This window comes from Gorilla gorilla, chromosome 6, assembly GCF_029281585.2.
Source record: "Gorilla gorilla gorilla isolate KB3781 chromosome 6, NHGRI_mGorGor1-v2.1_pri, whole genome shotgun sequence".
Lineage (NCBI taxonomy): Eukaryota > Metazoa > Chordata > Mammalia > Primates > Hominidae > Gorilla > Gorilla gorilla.
In genome coordinates, this window is record NC_073230.2 from 13,990,790 (window position 1) to 14,014,198 (window position 23,409).

General features: G+C 52.2%; 2 protein-coding genes across 14 annotated transcripts in view; one reads left to right on the forward strand and one right to left on the reverse strand.

Moving 5' to 3' along the window:
* CYTH3 (cytohesin 3) overlaps positions 1–16,850 on the forward strand; it is a 158,066-nt gene extending 141,216 nt beyond the window's left edge. For all 3 annotated transcript variants that reach the window (XM_063708092.1, XM_031013118.3, XM_055346537.2), the window contains 9 exons: positions 643–761; positions 4,849–4,929; positions 7,289–7,401; positions 7,625–7,773; positions 7,958–8,069; positions 12,818–12,894; positions 13,012–13,083; positions 13,201–13,355; positions 13,612–16,850. In XM_063708092.1, the coding sequence (XP_063564162.1) occupies positions 643–761; positions 4,849–4,929; positions 7,289–7,401; positions 7,625–7,773; positions 7,958–8,069; positions 12,818–12,894; positions 13,012–13,083; positions 13,201–13,355; positions 13,612–13,684 (951 nt within the window). In that variant the 3' untranslated portion in view covers positions 13,685–16,850. The remainder of the gene's footprint in view (positions 1–642; positions 762–4,848; positions 4,930–7,288; positions 7,402–7,624; positions 7,774–7,957; positions 8,070–12,817; positions 12,895–13,011; positions 13,084–13,200; positions 13,356–13,611) is intronic.
* Positions 16,851–17,407: 557 nt separating this feature from the next.
* Positions 17,408–23,409, reverse strand: part of USP42 (ubiquitin specific peptidase 42) — a 56,125-nt gene continuing 50,123 nt past the window's right edge. For 7 of the 11 annotated variants that reach the window (XM_031013109.3, XM_031013110.3, XM_055346483.2 and 4 more), the window contains 3 exons: positions 21,660–21,961; positions 19,129–19,172; positions 17,408–18,071 (listed from right to left, as the gene is read on the reverse strand). In XM_031013109.3, coding sequence (XP_030868969.1) covers positions 19,165–19,172; positions 21,660–21,961 — 310 coding nt within the window. In that variant the 3' untranslated portion in view covers positions 17,408–18,071; positions 19,129–19,164. The other 4 variants (XM_031013103.2, XM_031013107.3, XM_055346480.2 and 1 more) reach the window with 1 other exon arrangement.

Consider the following 23,409-nt stretch of genomic DNA (forward strand, 5'->3'; position numbering starts at 1 on the left):
ATGGCCACTGTGGCTCTGGTCATCACATAAGTGTTAAAGGCAGAAAGGAGGAGGAAGAGCAGTGCTGGCTCATGGGCTCCTTTTTACCAGGAAATCAAAAACTTTCCCTCCAGGCTTGCCTTTCTGTCTGGCCAGATCTGGGCCACAAGGTCATTTCTAGTGCCAGAGGCAGCCAGGAAACTCCCTCTCTAGTGAAGGGGGTGGCAGGGAGCGGGGACCAGCACCACCCACTTGCTGCGTCCCTGGGAGTGGGGCCAGGTTGGCCAACCGGCAGTGGCCACCACCCACAAAGTTTTCCTCGCAGACACAGAATAAACCATCTTTCTAAGCTTGGGAAATCTAATATTACTGTTACTCCTGCCTTTATAATTTCTAACAACCACCTGTAATGGTTTGTTCAATAACCCATTTGTCTGTCTTTTAACTTGTTAAACTGAACAGGAGGAATGAACGTGCGTTTCTTTGATGGATAAAATGTAGTATGGATTTGGGAAAATCAGATTGTGCAGTTGTATGGGTGTCTCTGGTATTATTTTTGCTGTGTCCATACCAGTAAAATCCTGACACTAAGTGTGTTTCTGTCTTTGAAAAATGAGTTTGAGTGACACTCCTAACCAGTGCTTCCATTTTAATGTTCTTCAGGGAATTCAGTTTCTAATAGAAAATGACCTGCTACAGAGTTCCCCAGAAGACGTCGCCCAGTTCCTTTATAAAGGAGAAGGCCTAAATAAGACCGTCATTGGGGACTACCTGGGTGAAAGGTGAGTTAGAGGAGGATGCAAAGCCCTACCTGGGGCCACTCAGCCCTGCAGCTTGACCTAGGCTCACGCTCCACTTTCGGGGCCATCACAGCCTAAAGGCATGATAGAGCCACGGGCTGTGGGCATCCACATGCCCGTCTCAATACCAAGTGAGCCCAGTGCAACCGGTTCCTCTCCCGTGTCCATGGGAGGAGAGAGGCATTACCATATTCTGGGATCCTGGGACTCCTCTGGAATCCTGTTTTTCAGGGAGCCACAACAGAACTGACAATGCTGCTGCCCCTTTCTCCTTGTATTGGAAAGCATCTTGACTGTCTTCTATTTTGCCCAGAAATAAGCCAGATTTCTCAGTGGTTTTCTTTCTCCTGTTACTTGCAGTATGAATAAAGGTGGAAAGTGAATTTTTTTAATGGAAAGCAGCAGGTCAGATTTACTTTCTGACTGCGACTGGCTTAGCAGAGGTTAGGGCAGGACTGCTGAGGCAGCACATGCCCTGAGTATGCCAAACAGACTTTTGTCAAAGACCAGAAGAAAGTGTTTTTAAACAAAAGCCCAGTAGTTCCTAAAGTTGGGCGGTTTTGGTTTTTAGCTTTTTTAAAAAAAATATTTGATCGAAAGTGGAAAGTGGAATACTTCCCAACTCATTCTCTGAGGCCAGCACTACCTGATACCCAAACCAAAGACACCGCTAGAAAATGGCAGACTCCTATCCTTATGACTGTAATATATAGTAAGCAATAGGTAAAAAGGATTCTGCACCAAGGGGGACTTATCCCATGCATGCAAGGTTAGTTCAACATATAAGTCAATTAAAGTAATGTATCATTCACATAAAGGACAAAACCCACATGATCTTCTCAACAAATACAGGAAAAGCATTTGACAGAACTCAAAACTCCTTCACGATAAAAACACTTAAAAAGCTAAGACAGGCAGGGAACTTCTTCAACATGATGGAGGGTACCTATAAAAAACCCCACTTTAACATCATACTTAATGATGAAAGACTGCTTTCCCCCTAAGATCAGGAACGAGACAAGGAGGTCTGCTCTTAGCACTGCTGTTCAGCCTGGTGCTGGCACGTCTTGCCAGGGCAGTTAGACAAGAAAATAAAGACATCCAAATTGGAAAGGAAGAAATTAAATTCTATTTGCAGATGATGCAATCGTATATATAGAATATCCTAAGGAATCATTAAAAACTATTAGAAGTAATACATTCAGTAAGGTTGCATGATATACAATTAATATACAAAACTCAATTGGCCAGGCATGGTGGCTCATGCCTGTAATCCCAGCGCTTTGGGAGGCCGAGGTGGGCAGATCACAAGGTCAGGAGATCGAGACCATCCTGGCTAACACGGTGAAACCTCATCTCTACTAAAAACACAAAAAATTGGCTGGGTGTGGTGGCGGGCGCCTGTATTCTCAGCTATGCAAGAGGCTGAGGCAGGAGAATGACGTGAACCTGGGAGGCGGAGCTTGCAGTGAGCCAAGATGGCGCCATTGCACTCCAGCCTGGGCTACAGAGTGAGACTCTGGCTCAAAAAAAAAAAAACAAAAAAAATCAATTGTATTTCTATACAATAGCAATGAGTAAACTGAAAAAGATATTAAGTAAACAGCTCCATTTATAATAGCATTAAAAGGAATAAGATACTTAGGATAAATTTAACAAAAAAGCAACATTTTTACTCCAAAAACCACAAAACATTGTTGAAAAAAATGAAAAGACCTAAATAAATGGAAAAGCATCCCATGTTCATGGATTGGAGGGCTTACTATTGCTAAGATGCCAATATTCCAACACTGATCTACAGATTTATTGTACTTCTTATTGAAATCCCAGCTGACTTCTTTGCAGAAGTTGCACATCCTAAAATTACTATGGAAAATTCAAGGGACCCAAAATAACCACAGCAGTCTAAAAAAGAACAAAGTTGCAGAACTCACATTTCCTGATTACAAAATAAAATGGCCAGGCACGGTGACTCACTCTGTAATCCCAGCACTTTGGGAGGCTGAGGCGGGCAGATCACCTGAGGTCAGGAGTTCAAGACCAGCCTGGCCAACATGGTGAAACCCCATCTCTACAAAAATACAAAAATTAGCCAGACATGATGGCAGGTGCCTATAATCCCAGCCACTCGGGAGGCTGAGGCAGGAGAATCGCTTGAACCCAGGAGGCAGAGGCGGCAGTTTGTCAAAGTCATGCTATTGGACTCCAGCCTGGGTAACAGAGTGAGACTCTGTCTCAAAAAAAAAAAAAAAAAGACTAAAGTGTATAGTCAAGACATTGTAAGACTGGCATAAGGATACACATATATAAATGATGGAACAGCATTCAGAATCCAGAAATAAACCCTCACATTAATGTCAAATAATTTTTCAACCAGGTACCAAGACAATTTCAGTGGGGGGAAGAATAGCCTTTTCAACAAATGGTGCTGGGTAAAAGTAGGTAGACTCTACTTCATCAGAATATTGTGCTTCAGAAGACATCAAGAAATTGAAGGCTGGCTGGGCATGGTGGTGTTCACAGCTAATCATCAGTTACAGATTCCTTGGTTCCTTCCCCACTCCCACTGCTTCACTTGACTAGCCTGAAAAAAAGGTAAAAAGACAACCCACAGGCCATCCTGGGTAACATAGTGAGCCTTGCCTCTACAAAAAATACAAATAAATCAGTATTACTTGCAAATATCTTCATATATTTGTCTTTATATAATCTAGATATAAGTCCTTAGCAGATTATAAGGACCAGTTATCATACTGATTGAGTCCTTGTAATCTCCTAAGGACTTCTATCTAGATTATATAAAGAACTCTTCCAAATAAGAGTAAAAATAACAAAAATTACTCAGTTATAAACTGGCAAAAGATCTGAATAGACGTTATACAAGTGGCCAATAAGCACAGGAAAAAATGCTCAATTGATCATCAAGGAGATGCAGATTGAAACCACAAGGAGAGGCTGGGCGCGGCGGCTCACGCCTGTAATCCCAGCACTTTGGGAGGCCGAGGCGGGTGGATCACGAGGTTAGGAGATCTAGACCGTCCTGGCTAACACGGTGAAACCCCGTCTCTACTAAAAATACAAAAAATTAGCTGGGCGTGCTGGTGGGTGCCTGTAGTCCCAGCTACTCGGGAGGCTGAGGCAGGAGAATCGCTTGAACCCAGGAGGTGGAGGTTGCAGTGGGCCAAGAATGTGCCACTGCACTCCAGCCTGGGCAGCAGAGTGAGACTCTGTCTCAAAAAAAAAAAAAAAAAAACAAAAAACCCACAAGGAGATACCATTTCACACCCATTAGGCTAGCCGTAATAAAAAAGACACATAACAAATGCCAGCAAGGCTGCAGGGAAGTCAAACCCTTATTCATTGCTGATAAGATATAAAATGATGCAGGCAGGTGCTGTGGCTCACACCTGTAATCCCAGCACTTTGGGAGGCTGAGGTGAGCGGATTACCTGAGGTCGGGAGTTCGAGACCAGCCTGACCAACATGGAGAAACCCCATCTCTACTAAAAATACAAAAGTTAGCCGGGCATGGTGGCGCATGCCTGTAATCCCAGCTACTTAGGAGGCTGAGGCAGGAGAGTCACTTCGAACCCAGGAGGCAGAGATTTCGGTGAGTTGAGATCACGCCATTGTATTCCAGTCTGGGCCACAAGAGTGAAATTCTGGCTCAAAAAAAAAAAAAAAAAAGGATATAAAATGATACTTTGGAAATCTCTCTGGCAGTTACTCAGAATGTAAAACATAAACTTTAACATGGAACCCAGTAATTCCACTCTTAGGTATTTACTCAATAGAAATAAAAATGTGGCCAGGTGTGGTGGCTCATGCCTGTAATCCCAGCGCTTTGGGAGGCCCAGGGAGGTGTGGGAGGACCACTTGAGCCCAGGAGTTGCAGACCAGCCTGGGTAACATAGCCAGCCCTGCCTCTACAAAAAATACAAATGTTTTAAAAAAGCACGGCCATGCAGAAACTTGTGCATGAACGTTCATAGCCACATTATTCATCAGCCGCATCTTTTAAAATGATTGCGATAATGTACATTAGGTTTGAAACTTCTTTTTTTCCCAGGGATGAATTTAATATTAAAGTTCTTCAAGCCTTTGTTGAACTCCATGAGTTTGCTGATCTCAACCTTGTACAGGCCTTAAGGTAAGTATGATCATTGGCTGGGTGTAGAGTGGATGGGGAAGGCCAGAGGACCGCTGCCTGGCAGCAGTGGCGGTGAATTGACTCCAGGTAACTTGGTGCCACACGAGTCTCACAGATGCTGGCTCCTTTTCCGGATGATCCAGCTAATGCTGTGTGACACTGAGCAGCCCTAGACAGGAATTGGGGAACACGCTTAAGATAAGGGCCGTGCTTTCCTCACTGTGGCCGCTGGTGCTCCTTCCATTCCGTTTCCTTTTATTTGTAATGCTGTTTGGCAGTAGTCGAGTGCCTTCTTCCCAAGCTCTGTATGGCGTGGCGTTGGTGCTCCATGGGGTTACTTCCTTCCACATTTGACCCAAAGCACCAAACGCATGGATACCTGAGTGTGCCAGAGAGGATGTAGGCGTCTCGCCATTTTGGTGTCTGGGACACACTCCCTGGATGCCCCCTTGAGCTGCCCTTCCTGCACGTTTTCTTCCTCCTGCTCTGCAAGCAGGAAGTTGTCTCGCTTCCTTCCTTGGTGCCCCGGCTGAGTCGCGTGGGCTCTTCATCTGTTCTGGGCCTTGACCCTGAGCCAGCACTCAGCAGCATCCAGGGGAGAGGAGGCAGGGCTTCTGGTGGGAGCCGCCTCGGCCGGCCCTTGGACTGAGAAAATCGGGCCGCACCTCGTCATCTTCTCACATCTTCTGCTTCATACCTTGTTCTCGTTTACGTGGACTGTTTCCTCCTGGCCTTACCTCAACTGCAGACTGCAATGTTGGCAGCGTTTCTGTGGGACCCTCGTGATGTTGTGCTCACAGCGCAGCCTGGGGCTGAACAGTGCGCTGAGAGTTCGCAACATATAAGAATCCTGCAGCCGCAGTTCAGGCTTATCAGATTCCGTTTCTGGAAGCTGTACATCCAGAGAAGGGTGCAGGCCTGGTGAGTCTGGGAGGGGTGTCTGGTGCGGCCCTTGCAGCTGTGACTCCATTTCTTTCAGTCCATCAGGCTCTGGCCAGAGCCGGAGAGGTTCCTATTAATTCCCACAGCCGTGGGAGCCTGGCATAGCCCCGTAGAGGGCCTGATGGAGGCACAGGGTGGGCGGGAATACAGGCAGGTCCTGTGGCCTGAGGAGCTGCCCTGAGGATGTTAGCTTTTGTCCTGAGGGACACGGCAAGCCTGTGTGGGGCAGAGGCATGCGGGCTGACTCGAGACGCATCACTGCTGTGGGGTGGGCAGGTGCATGCTTTGCTGGTGAATGTGGGGCAGAGAGGGAGTGAGGGGTGGAGGAGGGGTGGTTGTGTTGAGTCTGAAGGCTGCTGGTGCAGGCCTGGCGGAGAAGGGGCCTGGTAGAGAGTGGGACCAGACGTGGCTGGAATCCCGGCAAGAGAGAGCAGAGGAAGGTCCCTGGGGAGCTGCCCTGTGTGAGGGACGTGCAGTGGAAGAGGAGCCCCTCGGGGCCAGGCTGCATCCTCCCCTGATGGCTGGTGGGATCAGTATTTTAAAAAGCCCAGAGACTTAATTGGAGCCTCGAGGTCTAACTCGGTCTTGATCCTTGTGCTAAATCCACGGCAGCATCAGACATTGCTGAATAGCTGGTGCGGGAGGCTGCAGCTGGCCATGGGGACTGCAGCCCCTGCCTCCGGGGCTCACACCTGGGCGGCCAGATGGTGGCTAAGGCAGACAGGTAGCAGGGGTGGTGCCACACAGCCAAGGAACGCAAGGAAGGGAAGCAGTGAGCGGGGGCGGGGCGGGTTGTTGGGCTGGGGGTTGCAATTACAGGCAGGGCAGCCAGGGAGACCTCAGCCAGAGGGGATGCCTGAGGGTGGGAGTGTCTGCTGGGCCTGGTCTGTGAGGCAGGCATGTGTCTGCCCAGCAAGGCAGCAGCAGCTTCTGACCGCAGCGCCCAGTGCTGTAGGTGGGGCTTTGGACACCGTCCTGTGGACTGTGGCTCTGCCTTATGTGTGGGAGTTCTGAAAGGAGGACATGGTCTTGTTGATGCTGTGAGGACCGGCTGGTGGCAGCTCGGGACAGGCAGGGCTCTGGTGATCACCTGGCAGCAGCAGGAGATGGTGGCAATGGGGACAGAGAAGTGCCAGGATCCTGGATATTTACTTTTTAGGCAGAGACAACCGGCCTCGCTGCTGAATCGGTTGTAGTTACAAAAAGATGAGCCATCAGTAAGCGTGTCTCGAGTTATGGAACGGAAGGAGACTGTCCTGGGTCGTCTTCTTTCTGTCTCTGCGCCCCCAAGCCCCTGCCAGAGCTGTACCCCAGGCTCAGGAGGAAAACGTCCTTCCTGAGCTGGGCAGAAGCCGCCCTTGGCTGTGAGGCGGTGTTGGTTCTGATGCGGCTTCCCATGGCTTTGGTGTCTCCACAGGCAGTTCTTATGGAGCTTCAGGCTGCCCGGGGAGGCGCAGAAGATTGATCGCATGATGGAGGCTTTCGCTTCCCGCTACTGCCTGTGCAACCCTGGGGTCTTCCAGTCCACAGGTCAGTGCAGAGCCCACAGCCTGGCCCCTTGCCAGGCACAGCCTCCAGCTCTGGAGGGGGCGGCCCCTGTGGGCACAGCCCAGCGTGTGTTCCTGGGGACCTGCCTTCCCTGAGCGAGGACGACCTGTGGGCCGGGCACCTCTTGCAGGCGGGCCCCCAGCACGCGGGGTCCCACTGTCCACTGGAGGTTCTGGCTGAGCCCAGCACCCCGGACTCGTTGCAGACACGTGCTACGTGCTGTCATTCGCCATCATCATGCTCAACACCAGCCTCCACAACCACAACGTGCGTGACAAGCCCACGGCAGAACGGTTCATCGCCATGAACCGCGGCATCAACGAGGGCGGGGACCTCCCTGAGGAGCTGCTGAGGGTGAGCTCCCCGGCCCGCGGCCGCTGCCGTCTGCAGGATCTCTTCGCTGCGAGCGGCCGCAGCGCCCGCGACTCTAGACACGCCTCCCAAGCCTCCTTGCCGCCCTGGTCCCGCTGAGCTTTCCGCCCGGCCAGCCGTTTTCCTCTGAGTCTCTGAACTGGCTGCTGTTTTTCCCTCCTTGCAGAATTTGTATGAGAGCATTAAGAACGAGCCATTTAAGATCCCGGAGGACGACGGGAACGACCTGACCCACACCTTCTTCAACCCCGACCGCGAGGGCTGGCTCCTGAAGCTGGGTGAGCCGCCGGCCCAGCGGGGCCCGGGCGTGACCCCTCTGCCCATGGCAGCAGCCCCTCGGGTTCCTCCCAGGCTCATCGTAGGAATGCCCCCCACCGCAGGCAGAGACGTTAAAAAGAAACGCGGTTAAGCCAGAGCCCGCTCTCGGTGGCTGCACGGCCACGGCTGCTTCTCTGAGCCGGGGCCTCAGAGCCATGTCCGCGGCAGAGAGTAACGCCCAGGCTGCACGGCCCGTCCCAGAAAACTGCGGAGTTAGCATCCAGATCCAGCCAGGGCAGCTTCCTGCACGAGAAGCAAGCGCATTATCTCCACAGAGCCTGTGTGCCTCTCTCGGTTTGGTGTGGCTGTGATTTTTGACGCGTGGTTTAAATGTGCCTTCTTGTTGTTTTCCTTCTGCCTGTGGCTCCCACCTTTCTGTTCTGTGACGGGCTGTCCCTGCTTGTCCTGCTTTAGGAGGTAGGTACCCAGTGGCTCCCCACCCCCTCAGCGGCTCATTCCTCTCGCTCTCCCCACGTTGGTCTGTGTGAGCTCCGCTGTGTGGCTGCCATTCATCCAATCCATCTGTGGACTTGCTGGGGCCGCGCCGTGCACGGTGTGGTGAATGCGACACCCACCCCCAGGGGCGGGGCTGAGAGTGGCTGGGACCTGGAGCACATGGGGATGCTGTGTGGGAACCAGCTTGCCCCCCACCCTGTGTCTCTAGGGGTCCGCAGCAGTAGAGAAGCAGACAGCCAGCCCTGTCCCTGCGGTGTCACCCTCCACCCCATACTAACCCAGCAGCGCATGGAGAGATTTCGGGAGTGCTCTAAAGGCTTTGGAGCAATTTAGGGCAATTACGGGCAGTTTTAGAAATGCTGAGGGGTTGTTTTGCCTGCGGGGCGGGGATGGTTGCCTTATGCCCACAGTGAAGTGGGCGAGATGCGGTGGCTGGGTTCACGCAAGCCTTTCTGAGAGCAGGCGGCCGCCGGGCAGCACGTGAGACCTGGAGTGGAGCATCCTGGTGATTTTTTAAAAATTTTATCAGCCGGGTGCAGTGGCTCATGTGTGTAATCCTAGTGCTTTGGGAGGCTGAGGTGGGAGGATTGCTGAGGTGGGAGGATTGCTTAGGCCAGGAGCTTCAGACCACCTGGGCAATATAGTGAAACCCTGTCTTTACAAAAAATTAGCCTGGCGTGGTGGTGTGTGCCTGTAGTCCCAGCTACTAGGGAGGCTGAGGCAGGAGGATGGCCTGAGCCCGGGAGGTTGAGGCTCCAATGAACCATGACTGTGCCACTACTCTCCCACCTCGGCGACAGAGTGAGACCTCGTCTCAAAAAAATAAAAATTATCAAGGAAGGATGAGACACGGTGTGACAGGCACAGGCCTCCTCAGCTGGTGGAAAGGGTGTGAGTCCCACAGGTCTGCCATTCCCATTAGGGTCTTCGACCTTGGCCATTGCTCTTTGACTTTTTTCTGGCTGTACCGAGGTTTAGGGGAGTTGTAGATATTTGCCTGAAAACCTAGTACCGTGGTCTTTGGCTTGGGTGCCTGAGAGACCCGATTCAAATCACATTGTGCGAGTGTTCTAGAGTGAGGGCCGGTTGGGGGGAATGTAACCGGAAATGCCGGCAGGCACTCTGCGGCCGGGATAAGTGGGATGTTGGTTTGATTAGATGCCTCCCTTCTGGTTCCTGCATTGCCCACCAGTGTCCCCTCGAGGGACAGCGACGCCATCAGCCTGCCTGGCAGCCAATGTGACCCCTGCCACCAGGGAAAGGTCGGCTCTAGAGACGTAAGTGTGTGAATGAAATGAAGGCACAGCAGAGCTCGTGTTATCTAACCTGTTTTCTGGTTGGGCAGATAAACAGGCCACGAAATGAGTGCACACTGTGCTCACGGGAACCAAGAGCTGGCTGGGCGCCGGGTGCCAAGCACAGGGGCCCTGGAGGGGCTGGTCCAGCTGGCGTGGCCTCAGTGTGGTGGGCGGCCCGGTGAGCGCCTGCTGCTCTAGGGGCTGGCTTCCTTGTCCTCTCCCAGCCAGGCACCGTGTATGTCTGCTGTGTTCTCAGAAACGAAGTTCGAGACCAAAGGCTGGCGAGCCAGGGCCCTGGCTGGAGGCAGACGAGATGGGTGCAGGATCTAGAACGTGCTTCCAGGCGTGTGCTCAGCGGGGAGTGCAGCCTGGCTTGGTTGCATTCTTATTGTAGATTTGCTTTTAGAACAGGTGGTCTTAAGAAGGCCTGGATGCTTTGCCAGAGCGTAGGAGCCCTGCTGTATACACAGGCGTGGCTTACGATTGTTGGTAACTTAAGACTTCGTGTCTTGAATCAATCACCAGAAAAAAAAAAAAAAAATCCCAGGAGGTGGCCCAATCCAAGCTGCCATACAGAAAGTGTGTGCATGTGGACCTGTGTGTGCGCGCACGCGCCTGCCTGCTAACGGCAATGAAGACAGAAACTTGCAGAGAGAAAGTGGCTCCCATCTGCAGGTTCCAGAAGCCAGGCTCTTGTCTGCAGGCGAGAATGCTGTGTGGTGTGGCCAGAAACAAGTGTGAGCAGAGCCTGCTGGGCTCTGAGATCAAGCTTATCACCCCTACCCTGGGCCTGCAGTCCTGGTCTGTAACGACCCCCTGGCCCTGAGGACTGGACAGGGATGGGGCTCTCCATGGGAGGTGTGAGCGGGGGACCCAAGGTGGAGCTGAGAGGCCGCCTGGCAGACCCCTCCCAGGTGGGGCCAGGTGTGTGGGCTACTGGAACATACAGGCCCTTTGCTGTCCACCATGCTGGGAGTGTGGAGGAAGAGAGCAGGCGCTGGATAGAAACACACAACCTGGGGGCTCCTGGATGAGCTGCCCAAGAACTGGAGACTCAGATAGCAGGGCAGGGAGAAAGGCCACAGCCGGGGAGCCAGGAAGGGCAGCCCCTGCTGCCGCCCAAGGAGTTGGGTTTAAAGCTGAGTGCAGTGGGACCCTTTGGGGGGCTTCAAGCCGAGAGGGGCATGATTGCCACGTTTTTGAAAAGATGCCTCTGGCCGCTGTTTGGGGGATGGCAGCTGGCACCAGTGCAGCTGGAGCGGGGCCTGCTCTGGAGTCTCTGGAGGGAAGCAGAGGCGACCGTGACAGTGACGGATGTCAGGGTAGTGGAGTTGCTGTCAGCTGATTCTGCCACAGCAGCTCAAGCTGGAGCAAGTGCCTGGAAGGAATCAGCACTGTCCTCCTGTCCCTAGGGTCTCGGGGACATAGAACACCTCTCACTGCTCACTGGAGGACTGTGGGACAAGGCAGGTTGCCCCCAGGGTCTCCTGCCCTCCCCTGTGGACTTGGGCCTCCCTGGTATGCTGCAGTGGAGGTGGGGAAGGTAAAGGCCAAGGGCTTGCACGGAGCATGGAGCCCGCGGTGAGACAGGGACACGAGGGCAACAAGGACTTTGGGCCTTGCTGTGGGCCTGGCTGGGTCTTAAAGGGGACCAGTGAGGCTTTGCCACAGTTGGGGCAGAGGGTTCCAGTGACGGAGCAGCTTGCAGGGGTTCGGGGAGTGGAAGCCCCGCCAGGGCTCAGGAGAGATGTTGGGGGCAGGGTCTGAGGGCTGGGGAGATGCAGCAGAGAGCTTGGGGGCAGATTTGCCCAGACCAGGGTCTAGACGGACCCTTTAACAGGTAGGCTGGTGGGACACCGATGAGACTGGGGCCTGTGGGGAGAGGAGGAACAGCTGGAGGCTGGGCTCCTGTTCCAGGCTGGCGGTGGCAACCGCATTGCAGGCTGCCTTAGGCATCAAAGGAGGACGGCAGCACTGAGTGAGGCAGGGGCCAGAGGGTCCCAGAGGGACTGCAGAGACCCCTTCCGGCCTCCAGTTCCGCTGAGCCAGGCTTCCTCCTACCTGCAGCTGGTTCCTCCTCACCCGGGGTCTCTGCAAACCAGGCCCCAACAGGGAAAGCCCCCTGTGTCCTGGTGATCCATCCGCAGAGCCCTTCGCACACAGTCTTGCCTCCAGGCCTCAGCGCCCGTGCTGGCCCCCACTTAGGGAGGGAGGGCTACTCCCCTGCCGGCCTGTCACAGAGAAAGCCGGGTGAGCTCCGCAGCGCTGGAGAGGCATGGGGCAGAGAGGGCTTAGTACCCCAGGGAGCACTTGAGTTCATTGCCACCAGCGTATATTTCTTTGAATTATTTAAAAAACAAACACCGGCAAGGCTATAGCAGCTGAAGTCAGTCTGTCTCTGCTCAGTGTTTAAGGATCAGAGATTTCCTTCCCTTAGGGAGAGGAGGGCAGGTACAGATGGGGGTACGTGCGTGTGCACGTGTGCTCCAGATCTGGTTACAAAATTAATTCAGTCTCACGATTCCCTGGGCCCAGGGGTGATTGATTGATTTTGTTGGATCCCAGGGCTGCCCGAGGGCCTCTGTAATGCGAAAACCACCTGACATGGTGGGGTCAGGTCCTGGACAGAGCCAGGCGCGCAGTCCTGACTTCATCACACTGCCATCTCATGTGGGAAAATGACGCCATCCATCCCACTAACTCTCCCAGGAAGCGAATTGTAGCGCGGTCGTGTCATCGAGGGGCCCCTCAGTGCCGTGGAGGGGGCGCCGGTGTGGGCGGGGTGGGTGCATGTGGGGCCCTGCGGTGGGAACGCTGAAGGACACCTAAACCCAAGCCTGGCGCCTGGTGGCCTTTCTGAAAACGCAGTGGTCTGTGCAGGTCCAGGGCCCCCTCTTGGACCCGCGGGCTCCCTATGCACGGAGCGCAGACTCACGGGGCCCTTCTGATTCTAGGAGGGCGTGTGAAGACCTGGAAGCGCCGGTGGTTCATCCTGACCGATAACTGCCTCTATTACTTTGAATACACAACAGTAAGTAAGGGCCAGGCCTCCTTGCCGCCTCCCAGCAGTCCTGGAGCTGCCCTGGGGCCGAGGGTCCCTCAGGCTGGTGACCCACAGTGAGCCCCGCCGTGTACTTTTCTCTTGTAGGATAAGGAGCCCAGGGGAATCATCCCGTTGGAAAACCTCAGCATCAGGGAGGTGGAGGACCCCCGGAAACCCGTAAGCTCTTCCTCCTGAACCTTCTCTCCTGCCAGCCACCTGGGAGCCATCCTCACTGCCTGCAGGGAACCTGCCCCAAGCCCCCCTGACGGCCTCCCCTCTCTCTTTCTCCACCAGAACTGTTTTGAGCTCTACAATCCCAGCCACAAAGGGCAGGTCATCAAGGCCTGTAAGACGGAGGCCGACGGCCGCGTGGTAGAGGGGAACCATGTGGTGTACCGGATCTCAGCCCCGAGCCCGGAGGAGAAGGAGGAGTGGATGAAATCCATCAAGTGAGTGGGGCCTTGGGGGCGGGGCCAGGCCCGTCTTCTCGTGCCGGTTGGAGGGCGGGGGATGGTCTGGAACATGGATGCTTCTGTCTGCAAGAGTGGACCTTCTGTCTCCAGAAACCCCAGAGGGCCGGGCTGCCAAAGCCGACGTTCAGATCTGAGCCTGCGGTCCTGTCTGAGGAGCCTCTGGGGCTGGTGGGAAAGGGGAGGTCTGTGTGTCACCCACGACCTAACCTGTGTGTTTTCCTTTTTTCACCAGAGCCAGTATCAGCAGGGATCCCTTCTATGACATGTTGGCAACGAGGAAACGAAGGATTGCCAATAAAAAATAGCTTTCCTGGCTAAAAGACCCAGGTAAAAGACCCAACCCCAGCAGAAAGACACCGCGGGCGGCCCCTCCGCGGAAGGCGTGGCAGGGAGGCAGTCGCCCTGCGGTGCAAGCTGCTTCTCCAGAGCATACCGTGGCCCAGGCGGCATCCCCAAGGCCTCGTGCCGTGGCTGGGGTCCTGGGAGGTGGTCGCCCTGCAGTGCAAGCTGCTGCTTCAGAGCGTACCGTGGCCCAGACTGATCCTCGAGGCCTCCTGCCGTGGCTGGGGTCATGGTTGGCTGCGCATGTCCAGAAGCATTTCCTTCCTGCGACCATCCCGGTGCCCCTAGGGGGGAGAAGCCAGGACAGCAGCTTCCGCTCTCTCCACAGCAGACATGGGACGGATTCCACAGACGGGAGCCTCATTCGTACCATGCCAAACGCATTCACTCGGGGCAGTGTTAACCGTTCTAGAAAGCCACTGTTTTATAGCAAAACAGGAAAGGAAAAGCTACCAGTTTTTTATTCAGAATTTTTCTCAGATATATAGGATTATAGCTTTTATATGCCTTTTTATATTCTGAAATTATAACAAAAGATACTTTCTAACAGTAGTATTTTTAGAATGGCAGCTATAAAGTTAACTCCTGGACACAAGTATATACTGTGCACTGAAAAAATATCCATCTAGACGCAGCACCCAAGGGGAGGGCTGGGGGCACCGGCACGGGGGCAGCGTGCAGCCCTGCCCTGTCAGGCTGTCAGACAAGCCCCGGGGGCAGCAGGTGGGCTCGGGACGGGCTGGGGGGAGGGACGGCCATGGCACTTGGGGGCTCCAGGGTGACTCCCATGAGGCCTCCCTTCAACCAGGCTTTTTGGCCCCACAAATACTTTAAGCAAATCATTAAAATTATAACAGTTAATGGTTTGGGGGTGTTTAGCCTGTAACTGCTAACTCCTAGGAAACAGCCTTTTCCCTGGACACAGATGGTCCATATGCTGAACCATGTGAAACTGCTGATGTTTTGTTTAGACGCACACATATGGCAGCGTTTCATACAGGTCAGCAGAATCCATGGGTTAGACCGGCTTTTGACCATATTCATCGCTATTTAAAACCTGTGGCAAAATGAACACTTATTTTACAGACCTTCTAATTTGACCAGATTTCTTAATGAATAGACACAGAATTAACTAAAAACGGTCTCACCCCATGTAGTGCGCCGTGTCCTGAGAGAGGTGCCCTCCCTACGAGGAGGGAAGAACAGGCCCTGGGGTGCAGAGGCCCAGCACGTACAGAACCCAGATAGATGCCGGTGGTGGAACTGGTCAAACTCCACGCCCGCCTGGGAGGTTGTCAGGTTGCTGTGGATGTAAGGATAGGAGGTGCCCAGTGCTCCGCTCAAGGAAGGATGGCTCTGGGCCCCACCTACAGAGAGGGCTCAGGGCTGGACGGGGGCATTGCGTGCTTGGGCCGACCTGGGCCGGTGGCAGACGCTGTTCTCTGTCGGGAGATTTGCGTCCCCAGGACCCTGTTACACAGTGGGCTGTTGGGTTGGTGGCTGGCTTTTCCTCTATGGACTTCCTCTTCCTGCCCCACCTGCATAGGCACACACACCTTGAATCTGCACCCTCTGGAGGGCATCTGTACTCCTGTGCAAAATGCCCAGTCCAGAGACAAAACCTCAGACTGTGTGCACCTAGGTTTCCTTCTCTGCAGCGGAGACTGTTCTTTGAGTTGCCTTGAAGTGGAGGCCGAGCGGCTGCGGGCCCTTCGCCTCCCTGCGGCTGACCTTGATGTAGCTTTAAGTCACACTAGACTGCAGAGGGGTCCGAGGCCAGAAGCCCCTGTCCTGCATCAGACTTTCATTCCCAAGTTCTTAGGCTTTGTTACTGATACCTCAAATTGGAAGTTTTAGTTGAGAAAGGCAAGTCAGCGTTCTTGAAATGCCTGACTGGTAGATATGCAACTCTGGCCTCCAGTCTTCCATGACAATAAACGCTGCCTGGACCTCCACCCAGACCACACACTGACGGCCGGCTCTGGCGGCGCCCACCCCTCAGGCTGGCCCGGCACCCAGGACTGGCCACAGCCAGCTCTGTCAGCATGTTGTGCTCGGACGAGCTGTTTCCTTCTTCTGACCAACCCAGGTGTGACCTGGGGATGCAGAGCTTTCTGTTTTGGGTGTTGGGAGAAGCAGCAGGAAGGAGTCGCCAGATGATCATGCTCCCCCCTTGCTGTCATCTGTGAATGAGCTTCGCCAGGTCGTGGGCACCCGGGAGCCATGCAGAGGCTGTGGTGCTGAGTTAGACTCCAGGTACTTTTGTGGTCAAAGGAAATCGCCTAGCTCCAGGCTGTGTTAGGACAGTATTAGCATGAAGGCTGTGCAACCATCATGCCTGCTGATCCTTGAGGCAGGCCTGGTCCAGAAAACTCTGGGTCAGTGACTGCGCAGGGCCAGCCGCCACCAGGACGGCCCTGAAACAGGACACATCTGTTTTTGTCCCTCACCCTGGGCAGGCCCCGTCACAATCACAATCCTCCTCCTCCCCGCCCTGACGTCTGAGCGCAGGGCTTGAATTGTTAGTCCCAACTCTGGCCAAAAATACTTTCTTCCAGAGACGGGCCAGGAGGCAGTGAGGGGAGCCCTGCGGGGAGGCGGCGGCGACTGCCACAGCTCTTCCAGCCTGTCTTGCTGGGCGCCCTGGTTCATATTTAATTGTACTGACCCTGGACCCAGATAAGCAGCAACTTTGTGTCTTTGGGGTCACAGAACATTTTGGGGCAGTTTAATGTGGTACCAAACTGAAAATAGGAGCTATTTATGGATGGAGCAGCACTTAGTGCTTCATAGAAAGCAATGCCTATTTTTAAAGTTACAAACGCAGATATCTACATAGATATGCTTTGCTGAGAAGTTAGGTCTGTGGTAGACCAGAAACCACAAATTGACTTTTTTTCTTAGAAAATATTTCTATTTGCGGTAAATATAGTAATATGTAAATAATGTACATCTGTTGATTTCTGGAGTGTCTGTTATTCAATGTATATACTCCCACAGCTCGCATGAAGAAATAGCCTCTATTGATACCTGGTTGTAAAGTGAAGTAAGGTTGGAGGGTGGATGGCTGTCAGAGCGCTTGCAGATACTGTGTTCACTAAATAAAAATCACATGTATTGTTACAACAAGCCTAAGACTTGGTTCTTTAAAACAGATATTGTTGGGTCCAGCAAACACCCCTCCAGTTTTCCTTTGCCCGTCCCAGGTGGGACGGCCTGGCCGAAGGTGCTGACTTCGGCAGGAGCACTTACTTGAAGGTTTTAAGAAAGTGAATTCAGATGATGACAGGAAGGAGTCTGGAAGCAAATGGGGAAAACAGCAGTAAAAAGACGCCAAGTGTGTGATTTGCTGCCATTTATATACTATAGAAATTTTACATGCTGTATATTTACAGTGGGGCAAGTGCTTTTTTAATCTTTAAAAAAACAAAGATCAAACTTTAAACATCTCTGAACAACACAAACTGTATAAACCATACAGATTATTCAGATACAAACTGTATTAAATACAGTTTTCCCCACTCCATCTCCTGATGCAGGACCAGTGAATTATAAGTGTATCACAGTTGGATAGCATATCCATATTAAAAATAAAATCACAGTATGATTGTGTCTGTAACTAGAAACTCGAAGGGACCAAGCAGACAACGGAGGCTCCAGTATCAGTGAAGACAAGAGACGCTGTATCAAAAAGTGGTGTGTAATAGAAACATACTGTCGGCTTTACAAATCATGTCTGGGTTATACATTCATAATGTAAATATGCATCATAACTGGGAAATTGATTGGAACAGTTCCACAAAGTTCAAAAACAGAACTTGTCTATAAAATACATCTTCAAATCTTGAATACAACTAAAATAAGCAAATTAGTTTCTAGTATCAGACATTACAGAAAACAGACTGCTCTCCAGAGTCTAGGTGAGAGCTTGTGAGTTTTTAAATAAGTCTTTCTTTAAATTAAATATACACACTGTCAGTTTGTACTTTTGACAATTCCATGGTCTCCCGGTTGGTCTTGCACCAGATGTCTAACTTGGAGGAACATTACATGAAATACAAGTAATCGACCTGAGTCTGTAATTAAGCAGCATTTGAGATGTTCTATTCCAGGGCATTATTTCAATGGGATTTATATACACGGTATTTTACAATGGTCAGCAGTGGTAGAAAGTGTTCGTCCATTCGGAATACGGGTAATTAAGAAAAGGTAAAAACTAAAAAAAAAGTTCTCCATGGTAAAATCTGTACAGTATTTACTAAAGAAGCACCACGCAGATTGGAACAGAGTTATTGTCTATCTTTATAATTTAAGCTGGGCTGGGGATGGCTTCTGTTGAACGCGTTGAATCTGAAAGACAAGAGGCGCGGGGTTAGTGAGTTGGAGGCAGGCGGCGGCGTGTAGGGCTTATTCCCGGACGCCCTGCCAGCTGCTCCCGAAGGCTGGGGAAGCTCTTCCTTGAGGAGATCACTCTGCCTTCCTGAGTGGAAATGAGGGAACTGGCGGTGCGGGCAGCTCAGCCAGGGAGGCGCCATCTGCTGGGCCCGGCCACCACCCGCCCCAGATGCCTCCTCCACCTCCATCCTCACAGCCCCTCACTCAGGAAGTTTAGCTCCTTTATTAGGGTTGGGCCTCTCCCTTGAGGACACATTGATAAAGCCTGTTAATTAATGGCCAATTAATCCACAGACTCTTCACTTGGCAATTCATTTTAAATTCCTCTTGCTGACTACATGTGACAGACACATTTGGACAAAGTTTCCTTTCAAGGGAAAAATGGTTCACTGTCCCCTCTAGCTCCACAAGGGTCAGGTATAAAACCAGTGACTCTCCCAGGACCGCTGTGTGAAGTGATCCAACAAAGCCCCACAGCTCCGAGGTCCTGATCTGCCGCCCGGCCCTGGGCCACCTTCCTACGGTTTTGTACGGTGGCTGCTGGGGGGGTGCTGGCTCCAGCTCAGTGCCACCTCGGGGCGCAGACAGCAGCACAGGGGACGGGATGGACGAGGGAGCAAGGCTCCGCTCTCCTGAGCGAGGTGCCTGTGCTGGGGACCGGGCCTCTCCCTTCCCAGATGTTTATCAAAGGCCCGTGGGCTCTGCCGCTGTGAGTCAGGTTGACTTTTCCCAAGTGAGGCACAAGGGAACAGGGCGACTCTGCCTGTGTGAGGGATGCGGGTCTTCCCCAGCCAGTAATGCAAACGTGATGAGGTGGAGGGTCTAGGTCTGTCCCCAAGCGCGTGGCCTGGGTCTGGGCTGGCTGGGAACCTGCCGGGGCCTCTCCATGGCTCTGCCAACTCCTATGAGCCCAGCCCCCAGGCAGAGCCGCAGAATTAAAACTCCTCTGCCTGCGTCCCCTCAGCGCCACCACAAACAATGAGGAGAGGAAACAGACAGGAAAACAGCTTACCGTAACTAGTGAATTTTTTGTTTTGAGGCTGAGTTTTCAATCACCTAGAAAGCAAAAGTCAGGAAAGAGATTTTAATGATGGTTGCAAAATCGCCAGTGCCTCTGCTGTGTGTGTGCGTTAAGTGGCTATGGTCAGAGTCACTGCGGTTCCCTGTGAGCGCCTGAGGCCACTCCCCAGTGAGGTGAGCAGGGATGTCCCAGCGCTCAGCGGCTGCTCCCAGGGTTTTACTGATATCAAAGGGTTTACGTGATGACTGAGGGCTCCATCCAACCCACACGCAGCCTGATGTTACAACAGATCTCAGGCCCAAGAACTGAACTGGGCAGAACAGAGCCAGAGGAGGAGTTTGAAAGAGAAAGACAAGGGGCCGAAGTCCAGGGTAGAGGGGGACCTGCAGGACCCCAGGACGCTGGGTGAGGCGGGGCTGGGCAGCGGCCTTCTCAGAAGGACAAGAAAGGCTCCTCAGTCTGCTCGCAGCAGAAGCGCCTGCTGCAAACCCTGTCATCGGTGCAGTGGGACGGGGACGGAAACACAGGGCCACCACACAGACACGCCTGACCACAGCACCTGAGACACAAGGCAAACAAGATCACGTTCAACCTCCCTCCCGCTGGACCAGCTGCCTCAGGGGCCATCACTGCCTCCCAGTAGCCCCAGCTGGGAGCCCACGATCCTGGGAGCCCGCACCACACTCAGAATGAGCCCATCCACTGCATCCTCGGATCCTCGGGTACCAAGCAGCCCTCACGAATCTCCTTCCCCGATTCGCTGAAATGGGAACACAAAACCAATTCTGAAATGTCCAGAACGTCCACAAGGCCCGCAGGCTCCCTGTCCTCACCGGCAATGCTGGTGCCTGTCCTCATCTCCAGCTGTTTCCCCAGCACTCCACGGGCAAATGTCCCCCATGGGGCTCACCCCGCAACCCCCAGCTCTCTTTCACACACTCTAAGGACCGTTTACCCCTCAATCAACAATGCATGCTGGCTCTGGGCTGCTGGGAGGGACAGACCTTCCCCAGAACACACAGCTCCACCTAACCCACAACACAGCCGAGAAGCAAAAGGCCTCAGGGCAGCCCTGAAGATTCGTCAAAAGCCCCTGGGAAGAGGGGATGCGCTTCATACGTGAACACAAACAACGGGCGTCCAGGCAGGGGTGACAAACCCTTTCTGTCAAGGGGCAATAATAAACATTTTCCGCTTTGCGAGCCACCTCTGCCAGGCAGTGACAGCGAAGCCGCCAGACAGCGTGCGAACGCACCTGGCTGCGCCCCAATCAAGCCACAGACACTGAGGTCTGAATTTCACATCATTTTCATGTGAAACGCATTGTTCTTCTTTGGGATTATTTCCAACCACTTGAAAAGGTTAAAACCATTCTTAACTCCAAGTTCATTTCATACAAAGTCAGGTGACTGGCCGAAGCTGCCCCAGGGCTGCAGTTTGCCAGCCTCCGCTCTAGGTCCACTGACTCGAGTGACATCCGCTTCTAACAGGCTCACAGCTCCTCTCCAGGGCGAGCGGTCACCGGACACCAACGGGAGAGGAAGTGGGGGGCTGCCTCAAGTGCAGTAAGAGCACAGCGTGTGGCCACAGGACGGAGACACAGCCCCACAGGGCAGAAGAGAATCCAGGACACCTGGCAGGGGCAGCCAGCGCTCTGCCACATGGAGGCCTCTGCAGTGTCACTCAAGCAGAGGCTGGTGCCCACGCTTCTAATGACCCAAGCGAGCAAATCAGTACCGAGCATCAGGGTACACTCAGAATGCTACAGGTTTAAGGATTCGGGAGGGTAACGTATACGCTGCAAAAGTATTTCTATCAAAAATGCTTTAAAACCAAGAGTTCTCGAGACCATCCTGGCTAACACGGTGAAACACCGTCTCTACTAAAAACACAAAATTTAGCCGGGCGTGGTGGCGGGTGCCTGTAGTCCCAGCTACTCAGGAGGCTGAGGCAGGAGAACAGCATGAACCTGGGAGGCGGAAGTTGCAGTGAGCCGAGATCGCCGCCACTGCACTCCAGCCTGGGCAACAGAGCAAGACTCCGTCTCAAAAAACAAAATAAAATAAAATAAAATAAAAATAAAATAAAATAAGATAAAATAAAATAAATAAAATAAAATAAAATAAAATATAATATAAAATAAAATAAAAATAAAATAAAATAAAATAAAATAAAAAAAAACCAAACCAAACCAAGAGTTCTGGTCCTTTGCAAGGCAAAGTCAGATGCCCAGAGCTGTACGTTCCAGGGCTTTGGTGACACAGGTAGTGCTGCCCTCAGTCCTGTGTCACTTAGGCCTTCAATAAACGCTAAGGGCTTGGTGCTAAGGAGCCAAACTATGCAACCGGAACCACACTGCAGGGATGAGCACTGAGGCCGGACCAGGCAGGGCAGGGGTGCTCTGAATAACTGTGCCCTCTGATGCCACCTGAGGTTTTCTTTCTACGTGTTAAATCACCTTTGCAAAGAAAATGTATTAAGAAATAGTTTCTATCTTCCTAATTCCAAGTATCTCCTCTTACCCTGGCCATACTCAAAGAGACGACACCTGTCATCCCTGGTTTCCATCCGTAAGTGTTTCGTTTTCTCACGGAAAGGTCCGACGCCTTCCAGAGGCGGGCCACCAGAGAGAGGAAAGCCACCCTGGGCTCTCCGGAACTGGGCGACAGTCTCCAAGCTGGCGACCCTGGGTAAGTGCAGTTCTGAATCTTTAACAAAGTCCTCTGATTTTCTTGAATGTCTCTTCTTTTTCTTCTTCTTTTTTTTGTGTCTGTGGAGGTCAGCGTCAGAGCACGCTGCTGAGAGGTCTGAGTCCTGCTGATGCCTGCAGAAGGAAAAGCCAGAATTCAAACCCCTAAAACACAAAACCACCAGCAGCAGACCCTGGAGCTTGGCCTTTCCACCCATTCACTGAGAACATTCACTGTGCAAACACGCACAATTCTGATCTAATTAACCACGTAGGCCAGGTATGGTGGCGCACACCTGTAGTCCCAGCTACTCGGGAGGCTGAGGCAGGAGGATCACTCGAGCCCAGGAGGTTGAGGCTGCAGTGAGCTACGACTGTGACACCGCACTCCAGCCTGGGCAACAGAGCAAGACCCTGTCTCAAAAATTTAACAAGTTTGCCTTCACTGTAATGACTGTTTCAGTCCAGGGCCATAAATTCACCAACTTTAGCTCCATCCTGAACAGTCCCATCTCTGCTTCAGCTTTCTCAGGAACTAACGCTGTTGGACAAACACTGCAGGGAGGATTCTGCTAGCTTTTCCCGAAACCAGTAGTTACTTGAAGGGAAAGGAAATACTAAGCCTCCTTCCCTCCCATGTGCCTGAGACACCTGGCAGCAATATTATTTTTCCCTCAAATAACCACTGCCTATTTTCCATATGGCTTTTGGTAATCTTTCCCAGGGTTTCAATTTCAAGAGATGTCAACTAAAATTACTAATTCTGTTCCTGCTCATCCATCTCATCATGGATAAGTCATTTTCAAGACAATCACCAACCAATTTAGCTTTTTAAAAATACAAAAACAGGCCAGGTGAGGTGGCTCATGCCTGTGATCCCAGTGCTTTGGGATCGCTGGAGTCTAGGGGTTTGAGAACAGCGTGAGCAGCATAGTGAGATCCTGTCTTTACAAAAATAAAAAATTAGCTGAGGATGGTAGAACATGCCTGTAGTCCCGGCTACTCCAGAGGCTGAGGGCTGAAGCACAAATATCACTTGAGCCCAGGAGGTCAAGGCTGCAGTGAGTTATGATGGCATCACTGCACTCCAGCCTGGGTGACAGAGCAACACCCTGTTTCTTAAAAAATACAGAGGCAAATTTCCCAATTGGATTTCAAGTTGAAAAATGGAGACAAAAACAAAGGCCGAGGAAACAAAGGTGTCTCAGATGCCTACGCTGGGCAGGCGGGCAGGCACAGGAGAAGTGTGCCTCCTGTTGTCTGCCTACCTCACAGCCACTGAATTTCAGGAAAATATAACAGATATGAAAACATAACTACATCTGACAAGTAAGAATATTAACGCCAGTTCTAAGGTCAAAGACTCCCGATTGTTCATTGATGGAACACTGCATGCTTACTCCTGGAAGAGTTATAAAGCATTCACCAAAAATGGCACTATCATTTTGAAAAAGAAGGCTGTTAGGCATTTAACGACACCATGAAGAATAAAGATACAGCTTCAAAGCAGGGCAAATTTTTACAAATCTGTAAAAATAGTGAAATCTCAAAACCCACAGAAATGAAAGACACAAATCAGACGG